Source organism: Myxocyprinus asiaticus, chromosome 19 (assembly GCF_019703515.2).
Source record: "Myxocyprinus asiaticus isolate MX2 ecotype Aquarium Trade chromosome 19, UBuf_Myxa_2, whole genome shotgun sequence".
Lineage (NCBI taxonomy): Eukaryota > Metazoa > Chordata > Actinopteri > Cypriniformes > Catostomidae > Myxocyprinus > Myxocyprinus asiaticus.
Window position 1 is genome coordinate 30,313,096 of NC_059362.1, and position 13,574 is coordinate 30,326,669.

General features: G+C 39.0%; 2 protein-coding genes and 4 non-coding genes across 6 annotated transcripts; all 6 read right to left on the minus strand.

Annotated features, from left to right (window-relative positions):
• Positions 1-431: 431 nt before the first annotated feature.
• On the minus strand, positions 432-9,613 carry LOC127410163 (allantoicase-like). Its single transcript, XM_051645270.1, has 11 exons — positions 7,355-9,613; positions 7,193-7,243; positions 6,321-6,408; positions 5,871-5,990; positions 5,689-5,768; positions 5,461-5,593; positions 3,731-3,886; positions 3,322-3,395; positions 3,134-3,242; positions 1,383-1,510; positions 432-1,300 (listed from the first exon to the last, which is right to left on the minus strand). The coding sequence occupies exons 1-11, from the start codon at positions 7,442-7,444 to the stop codon at positions 1,130-1,132; spliced, it is 1,200 nt and encodes a 399-aa protein (XP_051501230.1). The 5' UTR covers positions 7,445-9,613; the 3' UTR covers positions 432-1,129.
• A 146-nt stretch (positions 9,614-9,759) lies between these two features.
• LOC127410169 (40S ribosomal protein S7) lies at positions 9,760-13,368 on the minus strand. The gene is made up of 7 exons (XM_051645278.1): positions 13,305-13,368; positions 12,577-12,660; positions 12,392-12,463; positions 11,807-11,950; positions 11,254-11,318; positions 10,362-10,512; positions 9,760-9,879 (listed from the first exon to the last, which is right to left on the minus strand). Exons 2-7 carry the CDS (start codon positions 12,649-12,651, stop codon positions 9,802-9,804), a joined length of 585 nt encoding a protein of 194 aa, XP_051501238.1. The 5' UTR covers positions 12,652-12,660; positions 13,305-13,368; the 3' UTR covers positions 9,760-9,801.
• On the minus strand, positions 10,109-10,329 carry LOC127410490 (small nucleolar RNA SNORA73 family). The gene has a single exon (XR_007892134.1). It is a non-coding gene; the product is annotated as a small nucleolar RNA SNORA73 family (small nucleolar RNA).
• Positions 10,881-11,102, minus strand: LOC127410491 (small nucleolar RNA SNORA73 family). Its single transcript, XR_007892135.1, has one exon. It is a non-coding gene; the product is annotated as a small nucleolar RNA SNORA73 family (small nucleolar RNA).
• Positions 11,384-11,602, minus strand: LOC127410488 (small nucleolar RNA SNORA73 family). Its single transcript, XR_007892132.1, has one exon. It is a non-coding gene; the product is annotated as a small nucleolar RNA SNORA73 family (small nucleolar RNA).
• Positions 12,068-12,288, minus strand: LOC127410489 (small nucleolar RNA SNORA73 family). The gene has a single exon (XR_007892133.1). It is a non-coding gene; the product is annotated as a small nucleolar RNA SNORA73 family (small nucleolar RNA).
• Positions 13,369-13,574: the final 206 nt, after the last annotated feature.

A 13,574-nucleotide genomic window follows, 5' to 3' on the forward strand; every position in this document is an offset into this window, starting at 1 on the left:
ATCTTTCTCCACTATGGTGACACTATTTGCAGGCAAGACTGCATGATAAAGCAGATTTTTTTTCAGGTGTGTAGGTAAAATGTCAGTTCTTACAACATTATTTTTGGTATTTAAGAATGCCCAGAGGTATCTACAATCTACAATGCACACAACCATTGCCTGCAAAGCATCTTATATGGTGTCTATAGACATGCAAAACATGTGGGTTTATTTAAGAATGTCTTACTGCATACATTTCCTCTTATGACTGTTTTGTTGTTGTGAAAACTTTTTACATTTGGATAATTGCCAAACAGAACACAACTGGGTAAACATTCAAAATCATACTGATGGTCCCATCTGTGTTTTCAATAATGCATAGCCATGTGTATTTTCCAAACTGATTTTATGTCAAAAAATGTCAGATCTGAAAATATACAAGACAAACAAAATTATTGAAGACTCATTTTATTAAGTTTTTATGGGAGGGTTCAATTAATGCTTTATAAAACACTACCCTTGACAATAATTCAATTCTATATTGTACCACAGAATAGTAGGTAACTATATACAAGTATGTAGGCCTAGTATTTGGTAGTCAGTATCTATAAAGCCACACTATGGGATGACAGCTCGTTTGTGCAGCATACACCTTAGTTTTGTTATTTGAAGTTTTCATATCATGAAGAATCAAATTTTCCTTGATCATTTGAGATAAAATAGATTGATGTATTATGGAAACATACTGTATATTTCAAAACTAAAAACTTCCTCTGAACACCGAAACGAACATTTATATAAACTAAGCTGCAAACATGACTCGTTCTGAACTTCCACAATGTTCTGACATTAGACAGATGAATACAGTGTATATTGCATATTACAAAGTAAACTAGTATTCCATTCTGAACATTGCCATTGTTGCCAATTACTCATGCAAAGGGGTTGTTTCTTAAACATACTGTAGCAACCCGTTTCATTCTAATTCTAAAAATGATTTGCATTGACATAAAGCTTTACTTATATTATAAGTGGACCTCATGGAAAAAATGAAATCATTAAAAAATTAATAATTTGACTCCTTTTAAATCACACCTGATGTCATGATATGACCTCCATACTATAGCTGTGTTGAAAATAAATGATGACATCAAAGTTTGGAGATTTGTTGAGGACAAGTCAAGTTGTTCAACACTTGTCGACCCCAGAGTCTGAGTCTGCTGACCCCTCCATCAGGAGCTATGACCAGGCGCACATGAGTCACAGGCCCACACTTTACCACAGACTCCTCAGAAAACAAGTGCCAGTGGTGAGGCTTTAGCTAGATAAGGAAGATTTTCATTAAATTATCACAGAAAAGAAAGAAATTAAGTTAATATGAAGTAAATCAAATTAAATCATACTTTTTGAGGAGGAAGAAGAATTCTCCACTTGGGACTTTTGTCAGAGCTCCACTTGTTATGTATAAAGTTCTTCTCCTCATCTAAAGTCAGACTGCAGGCCTCAATCCTGCAGGAGTCTGGGGAATTTCCTAAAGACAAAAAACATATGGCTGTTTCAGAGAGAGGCTTATCATTTTGACTAAGAAATATGTAACAACTAAGGGCTTAACAGTTTTTCTGCTGGCCCATTTGGGTACATTTTTTATTTGCCTTACTAACATTTTCACTGGTTCCACAACAACAACAAAAAGTATTTTTAGTGTTTAGTTTTTTTTGTTTACTGAACCAGAAAAAAATTATAATTATTTAAAAAAAATTATAATTATAAAAAATAAATAAATAAAAATTATATATATATATATATATTAGGCTTTTAATTTGCAACTGTGGCTGAAAATCATACAGCTACGTATAATGTAACTCCATTAATGTAATGTGATCATTAAAACTTCATAAACTGACTTTTGCTGGAAAATTATAACACATGATGCAAAACATCACTGATTGGTTTATAATTTTCAGCCCATTCTAAATGATCCTTCCAATCAAAAGTCATTCTCATCATTTTGACTTAACCTCATCTCTGTTAATCAGCTACACTGAAAAAAAAATTTACCTTCATGTTCTGGCCTTCATGTGGTAACATCTAAATCAACTGTTCTGATTCAAGATAAATATTTTATTTAATATCAGTTAATTAACTGGAATACATGAGGTTACACCAACAAAACTAATTTTAAGGTAGATCAGGTAGAAATAGCTCCTTAACTATTGAACGTTTCCATTTTTTTCTGTTTAATTAAAGGACTAGTTCTCCCAAAAATGAAAATTCTCTCATCATTTACTCACTCTCATTCCATCCCAGATGTGTTTGACTTTCTTTCTTCTGCAGAACACAAACAAAGATTTTTAGAAGAATATCTCAGCTCTGTAGGTCCATACAATGCAAGTGAATGGTGGACAGATCTTTGAAGGTCCAAAAAGCATATAAAGACAGCATAAAAGTAATCCATATGCCTCCAGCAAGGATGTAACCACATATTCAGGATTGGGGGGACCAAATGTAATAATTTAATTATCAACCATGGAAAAAACCCATATAAGTAGACCACTGTTATGAATATTGGGGGACACATGTCCCCCTCAATGTCTATGGTGGTTACGGCCCTGGACTCCAGTGGTTCAATCCGTATCTTTAGAATCAGATCAATATTTAAGTCCTTTTTACTATCAATCCCCACTTTAACATTCACATTCTTCATGCATATGGACACCTACCCACACCTATCATATCACTTCTGAAGTTATAGATTTAACAACTGGAGTCTCATGGATTACGTTTATGCTGACTTAATGTGCTTTTTGGAGCTTCAACATTTTGGTACCCATTCACTTGCATTATGAGGACCTACGGAGCTGACAATTTTTGTGTTCAGCAGAAGAAAGAAAGTCATACACATCTGTGATGGCATGAGGGTGAGTCAATTATGAGAGACTTTTCATTTTTGGGTGTACTATCCCTTTAATCTTACCTTGGTGAAAAATCTAAATCAGCAAAATAGGTAACCTCAATGTTCAATACATCACACAAAACCAAATGTTTATTTTTCTAAGGCTTTAAAACATATTCACAACATCATCTGTATGCTGGCCCCGGACCAGAAGACCAACCTTATTGTTGAATCCTGCAAATTGTTGAACACTTTGAGTACCTTTAAAATGGTTGGTGTCTAGCTCAATTTTGCTTATCACTCCAGGGTGTCCTAATCTTAGAATAGCCCACTCAGAGCCTGGCACCTGCAACATGCCTTTCTCATTCACCTGAAAACCAAAGCATGTGATTAATGTGGAATTAAATAACTGATCTCTGTGATGTGTTCTATAATAACCACATTTTCACTTTTAAAATTTTGGGCCGGTCCAAGCGTCTGGCTGTCTCCCACCCATCAGCCATGTTCTCAGCCCTCCCAAGACCTAGGGAGAAGCACACAACAGACAATACAGACAACGTAATGATCTGATGCTCATCTCAAAATCTTTTATCCTATTCCATAATCTTCTCCAAACAGTCACTAAACAGTTCATAAGAAATATATTGGGAAATGGTGTGTAGTATTCTCTCAGGAAGTCATTTATTAAAAATGAGGTCTGGGTTTTTTCAGAGTTTTTATGGTATGTTTGATTGAAACCAGAGATGGTTGTTGTCTGTAACTGCAGCCAGCATTTTAGCCAAATTTAACAAATAATCGGCAGTAATGCATTTCTGAGATGTTTCTCTACTTGCCACATCAGTCCAAAGAAACACACACCAATCATATTGCGTGGGTGACCGAAGTGGGCATCACTGTAGCCTACACATACTCCTCCGTTGACCAGGGCAACCAGATCCACTAGGTCTTGACCAGGTACAGTTGACCAGTCCTTCTTCCCAATGCCATAAACTTTCAGCCTTGAAATTCCGCCATCTGCCAGAATTAAGCATAGGCAAATATGTACACAGATGAGCCAAAATATTATGACCACTCACAGGTGAAGCGAATAATGTTGATCATCTCCTAACAAGGCCACATGTCAAGGTCTGTGTAGATTAGATGGTAAGCAAACAGTCAGTTCTCATAGTCAACATGTTGAATGCAGGAGAAATGGGCAGAAGTACAGACTTGAGTGACTTTGACAAGGGCCAAATTGTTATGGCCAGATGACTGGGTCAGAGCATCTCTGAAATGGCAGGGCTTGTGGGGTGCTCCTAGTCAGCAGTGGTGAGTACCTATCGACAGTGTTCAGAGGGGGTACAAACCACAAACTGGCAACAGGGTGTTGGACACCCAAGGCTCATAGATGCACGAGGGCAACGAAGGATATCCCATCTGGTCCAAACCAACAGAAATTATACTGAGGCACAAGTCACAGACAATTTTAATGATGTTACGGGAGGAATGTGTCAACACACAGTGCATTGTACCCGGCTGCATGTGGAGCTGCGTAAACGCAGACCAGTCAGAGTGCCCATAATGACCCCTCTCCGCCTACAATGAGCACGCGAGTGTTGGACCTGGACTTTGGAGTAGTGGAAGAAGGTTGCCTGGTCCAATGAGTCCCGTTTTCTTTTACATCACATGGACAGCCGTGTACGTCATTTATCAGGGGAAGTGATGGCACCAGGATGCACTGTGGGAAGACCACAAGCCGGTGGAGGGAGTGTGATGCTCTGGGCAATGTTCTGCTAGGAAACCCTGGGTCCGGCCATTCATGTGGACATCAGTTTGACATGTGCCACCTACCTAAACATTGTTGCAGACCAGGTACACCCCTTCATGGCAATGGTATTCCCTGATGGCAGCGGCCTCTTTCAGCAAGATAATGCGCCCTGCCAGAGTGCACACATTGTTAGGGAATGGTTTGAGGAACATGATGAAGATTCAAGGTGTTGCCCTGGCCTCCAAATTCCCCAGATCTCAGTCCGATTGAGCATCTGTGGGATGTGCTGGACCAACAAGTCCAATCCATGGCAGCTCCACCTTGCAACTTACAAGACTTGAAGGATCTGCTGCTAATGTCTTGGTGCCAGATACCACAGGACACCTTCAGGGGTCTTGTAGAGTTCATTCCTCGGCGGGTCGGTGCTGTTTTGGCGGCATGCGGAGGACCAACAGCATATTAGGCAGGTGGTCATAATGTTTTGGCTCATCAGTGTATTTATAATGCTTTATAGCATCTAAAGCATTTGTAGAGAGAATATCTTCTTGCAAGTACCTTAAGCAAGAAATCATCTGCTCAGAAAAATAAGTAAATAAAACCACATAAAAATGCAAAGAAAAAGACGGCACCCTCCTAGTTTAAGGCGCTACATAAATAAAACTCCATTGTTTTATTATTATTTTGCAAAATAAATTGGTCTCTAGGATGCTACTCCACTCTAGCATCTGTCATTACTCCCTGGCCTAGTAATTTTATTATGAATGATTACAATCTCTACTGTGTCTTCTTTTTTTTTTTTATTTATTGCACTGCATGATTCATATTCTGGAAAGTGCATTACCTGGATATATGTTGAGACGGATATGTGTAAATCTGTGCGGGTAGTTGACACTGAAGTAGTTGTGGCATGAATCAGAGAACCCTGGCTTCAGCTCTGTCACTGGGACAAGCTCCTCCCAGCTGTCTGAGTTAAGCTGTTAATCATAAATTCAGCCTGAGTTCTGTTCCCTCAGAGACACACACTAGATTTTATGCATGATATTGTAGTGCATTGGAAGATATTTCACACCTGTGCCACAGCTTCAAACTCGCTTTGGGAAGCAGCCATGCCTGTACGATCTCCATCCAGAGTAAAAGATGGCATCTGATCTGATTTAGGAGTAGCATAAATTAGAAACACTGAAGGTAATCTGTCTTTTACTTTGCATCAAAGCTGGTTCTTAAAGAAAGGCTGCGCTGATCTATACCCACCAAGACATGCAGCTTGAATGGAGGCGTAAGGGACATAGTTTCCTGTGAAAAAGGATGTGTCCACATCAAAACCATAAATAATTCCTGGAACTCCTAACTGCACAATGCACCAGTCATGACCTTTAACACAAGATGTGAGACACTGCTCAATGCATCATTCATGAGATCACCAAATCCATTGTTAGTACAGACTGAACAGACACTTTTAGGATTACAAAACATGCCCTGAAAGCCAGATCAGAAGAGGAAACCTCTCAGTATTGCAGTACTGTGGACTGGAGGAGACATCTTTCTCACAATCTTTCATTTTACAGATCTTCAGAGAGACCGGATAGATGAGAGAAGGAAGTCGCCTGCAGCTACTTCAAGCTTATTAGAGAGATATGAGGCACACAGAGCCGAACCTTACAGTTTTACAATGAACTTTGATTTGTGCAATTGGATTAATACCTGGAATTCTTTTCCTCCTGGTCTCCCAACCATCCATCCATTTCCCAAACTCAGTAAATGCTGAAGCTATGAATTCTGGAGGGTCCCTCTTTAGATTATTTCAGAAAAACATAACACCAGTCACTAACAGGAAAGTATAAAGGAATAGTTCTCCCAAAAATTATCATTTACTCACCCTCATGCCATCCCAGCTGTGTATGAATTTCCTTCTTCTGAAGAACACAAAGATTTTTCTCAGCTCTGTAGGTCCATACAATGCAAGTGAATGGTATCCAAAATTTTGAAGCTTCAAAATGCACATAAACACAGCATAAAAGTAATCCATAAAACTCCAGTGGTTAAATCAGTGTCTTCTGAATTGATCCAATTGGTTTTGAGTGAGATCAGACAAAAAACAAACAAACAAACAAAAAAACAAACAAACAAACAAACAAACAAAAAAACATAATTTCAAGTTTGATTACACTTGCGTCAAGCACTAGGAAGTGTAATCGAGCTTGAAAATATGATAGTACATAGAGACTGCAATGGCAAGATGTACAGTGAAGAATTATTTATATTTTGGTCTGTTCTCACCCAAAACCGATTTGCTCGCTTTTTAAGACATGACTTAAACCACTGGAGTCATACGGATTCCTTTTATGCTGCTTTTACGTGTTTTTTGGAGCTTCAAAGTTTAGTTTACCATTCACTTGCATTGTATGGACCTACAGAGCTGAGATCATTCTTCCAAAAATCTTTGTGTCCTGCAGAAGAAAGTCACACATCTGGGATGGCATGAGGGCGAGTAAATGCGAGTTTTTTTTTTTTTTTCTTTGGATGAACGATCCCTTTAAGCACATGGATATTTCATCACTAGAAGCAGACTTTACCTTCAAAAGATTTCTAGCAGGAGCAAACCACTCGTCTGTGGCAAAAATAACCTTTAATAACAATGTTTTAGTGCTTTGTTAATCCATTTAATTGTGGTATTATAGAGCAGCAACAAACAAAAAATAATTAATATTTAAATTAAATACTATTTCTATTTTCACCTTTCCTCCAGCTGTTTCACATGCGAGGTTGTTGAACTGTAGAAAGTGTGGTTGACTGCTGGTGTCCCTCAGCGTTGGTCGATTTGCCATTTTTATGTTTACTGTAATTTTTATTTAGCTCTCTAGTTTAATATTGCTCGAATCTGAGCAAAACATTGTGCGACACAACTGACTCTAAGATATAACTGTTTGACACAACTTAATCTTTAACTACTCCCTCCAACAACAACAGAAAAAAAGTATTTAACAGAGCGAAGTCCACGAACTTCAAAAACAACTGTTAACTGTGAAAACTTTGACAGTGGGTTCAGAAATACATTTGGTTCGTAGTTGTAATATACCATAAGTTATGAACATGAATGTGTCATTTCTGTGTTGAGAAGAGGGTAACCAATACTAAATTTTTATATAACTACTAAACCACGAACGTAATTCTCTTTCCAACACTGAATAAAAATAAGTATCTCAAGCGCACCCTCTGCTGGAGAACAATTCGTATTGTCTTGCTAATATAATTAGACCCTATAAAGCTTACTGACAGGGATACGAACTCATGAGTGGAACCAAAAAAAATAAATAAAGGTGAGACTCATAACAGGTGTTTTATATATTTGTATTTTAAAAGTTTTTTGTTGCATTTAAAGCTTTAAAAAAATGTTTAAGCTTAAACTAACACTTTCGAGCGATTTTAATAAGGAAATTGAAGAAAATGTTACAAAAAGTTTGGGCAAATAAGCTTTAAAAACGGTAACTTAGCTAAAAGGTATTTTGCATCCCTGAATTATTTAAGAGGGAACTCTGATGTATTCTTAAGTCGTCAGAATTACATTTCATTGACACTTTGATGTTTTGTAATTGTAATGACTCCCACTGGATGAGGTCTTCAATTTTCTTTTTGTCACACTAAATACTTTCATAAACCACCATAAAGGCAGTTTATCTGTCTTTGTGGCTTGAGTGTGTTAGTGCAAGCGTTGTAGATGACTACAACCATTATTCTTCACAGGTTCAGGATCAGAACATGTGCTTTCAATTCCCCATTCACAATTGGTCTTCAACTGTGTATCTAGAGTTCCCACCCTTTTGACCAATACATTTTCATGACTTTTCCAGCCATTTTTGTTAACTAGATAGGGCTGCATTTCCCAAAATCATCATAGGCCTAAGTAGATAGAAACCATTTGTGCCAATTATCTGTACGACCAACTTAAGCTTGTAATGCTTTAGGGAAACACAGTCCAATTTTTATTTTATTTTTTTAATCATTGATTTTTAGATGATCTGTGGATCCATTTATAATTCATTGAAAAGACCCGACTAAATTCACTCACAAATCAAAATATTACTATGGTTTGAGGGCAAGTTTTCCTCTAATCTACACAACAGCAAAATCCAACTCAATATTTAAGAGCAGAGGAAAAACTCCATGACTTTTCCAAGCCTGGCAAAAACAATTGATTCCCTGATATTTCAAGGTTCTCCATGACCATGTGAACCCTGTACCTAGTGTATTTAGGAGACCCTGCCCAATTTTCTGTTTTTCACACTTTCCTATCTGTTGCACTGAAATAAGTTGTAGTAATACTTGCCACTTCAGACCACACTTTTTCCTGCATTAATACGCTCTGGAAGTTAGGGTGATAGTGTAGTGTAAGTTCTGTGTTCAAGCTAACACAGCGAAAAAAAAATAAAAAATCAAATGGATCGAATGCAGTTGAATATCTGTAGCATGGCTGGAGCAAATGTGCACTGAAAGTTAGAAAATATTACTCAGACATTATAAACATTAATATCATACAAATAATGTACAACTCTGTATTAAATCATCTGATGGCATCCACCCCACCCCCATTCCATTTTGACGTGAACACTCAGTGTCTGCATACAGTCGAACACAAGCATGTCAGAGTACACTCCATATAACTGTGTGCGGATACACAGGCAGTTGGCACTACGACCGCTGAGACAACTGACTTTCTCTTCATGAGTTTAGACCCATAAAAATTCCTTCAGACCAGAGTTACACAAATGCAGGTATCTCCAGACCTCTTCAAACGTGCTCTTGACTTGCACATCCATGTTGTTGTTTTTACCATCGTCTTCTGGTGTTTAGCAGTGATTACATCATCTTCTAGCACTTCGTGACAGCAACAGCTCAAATGTAAGTGCCACCTTGTGGACCTACTAATTAGTGCAAATAACTCCAGGTGCATGCGCATTCTGCTCGTTCAAAGGCGCACTGTTATAAAAATGAGGCTGCGCGATCAGTGCTCGCACACTCTGATGACAAGTTTTGCATCACGCATCCTGTACGTGGACGCTCAGCATTTGCATCTGACCGAAGTATACTTTGGGCTTTACGTTACAGCTAGCCATTGACTCAGTAAAAGGAGGCAAAACTCAAGTCAGGGGACATGACAGTAAACAAATTTATTGTCATCTGCACTTTACAGTTGGAACTCTGGGAATTCAAATATCACATCCTTGCCTGTGAGCTTCTTGTAGACACCAGCGAAGGTCTCAACCTGAAAAAAACTAAAATTAGCTTAAGCAATCATCGAAAAAAAACTTGTGAAAAGACTAGTTCTGGTAAATAGCATTAGACTGGAGCATGTTCGTTGATTAGCTGCTTTTCCTAAGAGAAACGAAACTACAAAACCCAATATTCAGTTATTGTCTTGATTATAATTACACAAACAATCTTACCCAGCATATTTAAACTGCCAGAAACAGGACACACCTTTTGACAATGAGTAGTGTGCACTGCATGGTTTACCTCCCCAGTAACGGCCCGAAGGGCTCTGGAAAGATGTAGGAATATACAGGACACCGTCCACACCAGCCAGAGGCCGGGGACAAGCTTGCTATTCAACGTCATGGAACGGGACTGTACGTCATGGCACTTAAGTGCTACGCTCCCTTACGCCACACGGACAGAGCCACATGAGAGCCAGCTCACAGGATGTCCACGTTGGGTGTTTGCTTTTAAGAGAAACAAAGTACTCACTTTGTGTTCAACATTGTTCTGCTGTGCCTTGTCGAGGTGGACCTTGATGAGCCTACTGCTGTCCAGTTTCACGCGAATTCTCTTGCCAACAATCTCACTGGGGAAGACCAGGTCCTCCAGGATAGCATCGTGCACAGCAGTCAGAGTTCGGCTAGAGACACCACACAAGAGTTAATCAATTATCCACTCTATATTAAAAGCGATAATTCACCCAAAAATGAGATTATCATCTTTTACTCACCCTCATGTTGATCCAAACCCATATGACTGGCTTTTCATGGAACACAAAGGGAAAATGTTACAGAATATTACCCTCAATCACCACTTGTATTTTATGTAAAAAGATGCAATGAAAGTGACGTGACTGAAGCTAACATTCTGCCTAACATCTTTTGTGTTCCACGAAATACATACAGATTCGAAACAAAAAGTGTGAATAAATAACTCATATTTGGGTAAACTAGCCCATAATGCATGAAACATCCTAACATCATAATCATATCACTGAATAACGGTTAAGGTTGTGCACTGCATGGTTTACCTCCCCAGACACAGCCCGAAGGGCTCTGGAAAGATGTAGGAATATACAGGACGCGGTCCACACCAGCCAGAGGCCGGGGACAAGCTTGTTATCCAACGTCGTGGAACGGGACTGTACGTCATGGCACTAAAGTGCTACGCTCCCTTTTCGCCACATGGACAGAGCCATATGAGAGCAGTCTCACAGGATGTCCACATTGGTTTGATATATGCTAACAGGCCAACCGGCACATATCGATTTGATACAGACAGTAATACATGGAAAAAAATTCATTCACACTGAGAACGCAAGAACTACTAACCCTGACTCTGCAATAACAGCTTCCAAAATGCAAGACAAGACGACATTTACCTCCTGGGGCGCTTCTGCTTGTTTTTTGTGCGGCTTTTCCTTGTGGGTTTAGGCAGGATTCTTCTCTGCAAGACAAAATACCAATTAAATTCTAATTTTTTAATAAATCATCACAGTGAGGCTCTAAAGGGCATGTGCACTGCATGGTTTACCTCCCCAGACACGGCCCAAAGGGCTCTGGAAAGATGTAGGAATATACAGGACGCTGTCCACACCAGCCAGAGGCCAGGGACGAGCTTGCTATCCAACGTCGTGGAATGGGACTGTACGTCATGGCACTTAAGTGCTACGCTCCCTTACGCCACACGGACAGAGCCATATGAGAGCTCTCACAGGATGTCCACGTTGGTAATAAATAAACCCAAAACTCTTTCATATGCTAATCTTAATCTTAAAAGCTTAAAATACCACCCCAAAAGGACAGCATTAAAATAAATTGCGCTCTTAAGTAAACACTAGAGAGGCAAAATTCTGACAAGAAACAAAAGGATGTTTTGTCCATAAGACACAAAATAAAAAAATAAAATAAAAAAGTGGTGTAAGAGACCCTTACCTGTGCGATGAAGACAACATGTTTGCCGCTGAATTTTTTCTCCAGCTCACGTACAAGCCTCACCTGGATCTTCTGGAAGGACTTCAGCTGAGGCACAGGCACAAATATGATGATGGCTTTCCTGCTGCCACCAACATCAATTTCCTGAAAGAAAAGCAAATCGACAGCATGAACTTACAAGCACATGACCCCAAAGCCTTGAAATGACTAAACTCTCCCATTGCAATCAGCAAGGGCTACTTCCAACTCTTAATAGTTAAAGAGTGTACACTGCATGGTTTACCTCCCCAGTAACGGCCCGAAGGGCTCTGGAAAGATGTAGGAATATACAGGACACCGTCCACACCAGCCAAAGGCCGGGGACAAGCTTGCTATTCAACGTCGTGGAACGGGACTGTACGTCAAGGCACTTAAGTGCTACGCTCCCTTATGCCACAGGGACAGAGCCATATGAGAGCCATCTCACAGGATGTCCACGTTGGTTATGTAACTCAAGCATCTACTTAACAACATACTAATACTGCCATTTGACATCTGGAAAACAAAAACAAAATAAAACGTAAAATTTTGCCTTTTTTTTTACACCTTTGCAGCAGTGATGTGGAGCTCCCTCAGCTGGGCCTTCAAGTCAGAGTTCATCTCCAGTTCAAGAAGAGCCTGCCTCATACAGATAATATCTTATGACTAACATGTTCAAAAGATACACATGCATGTAGATGACTTCACTTCAAATAACATTACATTTATAATACAACATATGTTTATTATACCTGGGAAATGCCAGACTCGAACTCGTCTGGCTTTTCGCCATTTGGCTTCACGATTTTCGCGCTAGTACTGAACATGGCCTGTGTCTGAAACAAAAACGGACTTGTTAGTATTAAATACACTTATTACCCAGTACTCATTGAAACACTATGGGTAGCACATTCATGCCAAACGACCTGCTCGTTTGCACAGGTGAGGAAGGCGACATGCTAAACGTCAAAGCCGATTCCACCAGTATTAGATATTAAATTATAGCAAATGACTTGACATTTGATATGTAGTCAGTAAATACATACTTTCCTAAACGTCTCTCTCCTCTTAAGATTCTTAAGTAGCCTCAGTATGTTCTTAGTACGTCGTTAGCGTCGATTTGCTAATGTTACGCGTTTACAAGTGTTTGCTTCATTCTTAACTGACCAAACATGTAAATGTTCAAGATAATTCGTGGTTTGCTTGATTATCGCTTAAAATGGGCATTTCCAAGCAATCTTTGCGCAGCACATGGGCCTCATTAAGGCTGTATCCGACGCATCCACTATTGGCACGTCTGCTAGTTCATCTTAAAAGTCTTAATTTTGCTTTCTAAATAAGCCATCCATGCTCTAACATGCTCGTATCTAACGCATCCCCGTGAAAACATTATATAAAGACACTAAGTGATGAAAAATATCACTCATTTTAGACATTTGAGCTTAATATTCCTCTGACTGGACACATTCGGTAGTCTCACCTCTTTCAACGACGGCCTGGGAAGAGGCCGTAATCTCGCGAGAGGCCGGTAAAAGCGCGTCAGAATGTGGCATGATGGGAAATGCGTTATTCCTCCAGAACGCAAGAGGCGCCCGTTTTAAATGATTCGCACGAAAAACCGAAACATTTATTATTATTATTATTATTATTATTATTATTATTATTATTATTATTATTATTATTAAATTGTTATTGTTATTATTGTTATTATTGTTATTTTAAACGTTTTATTATTATTCAAGACATAATT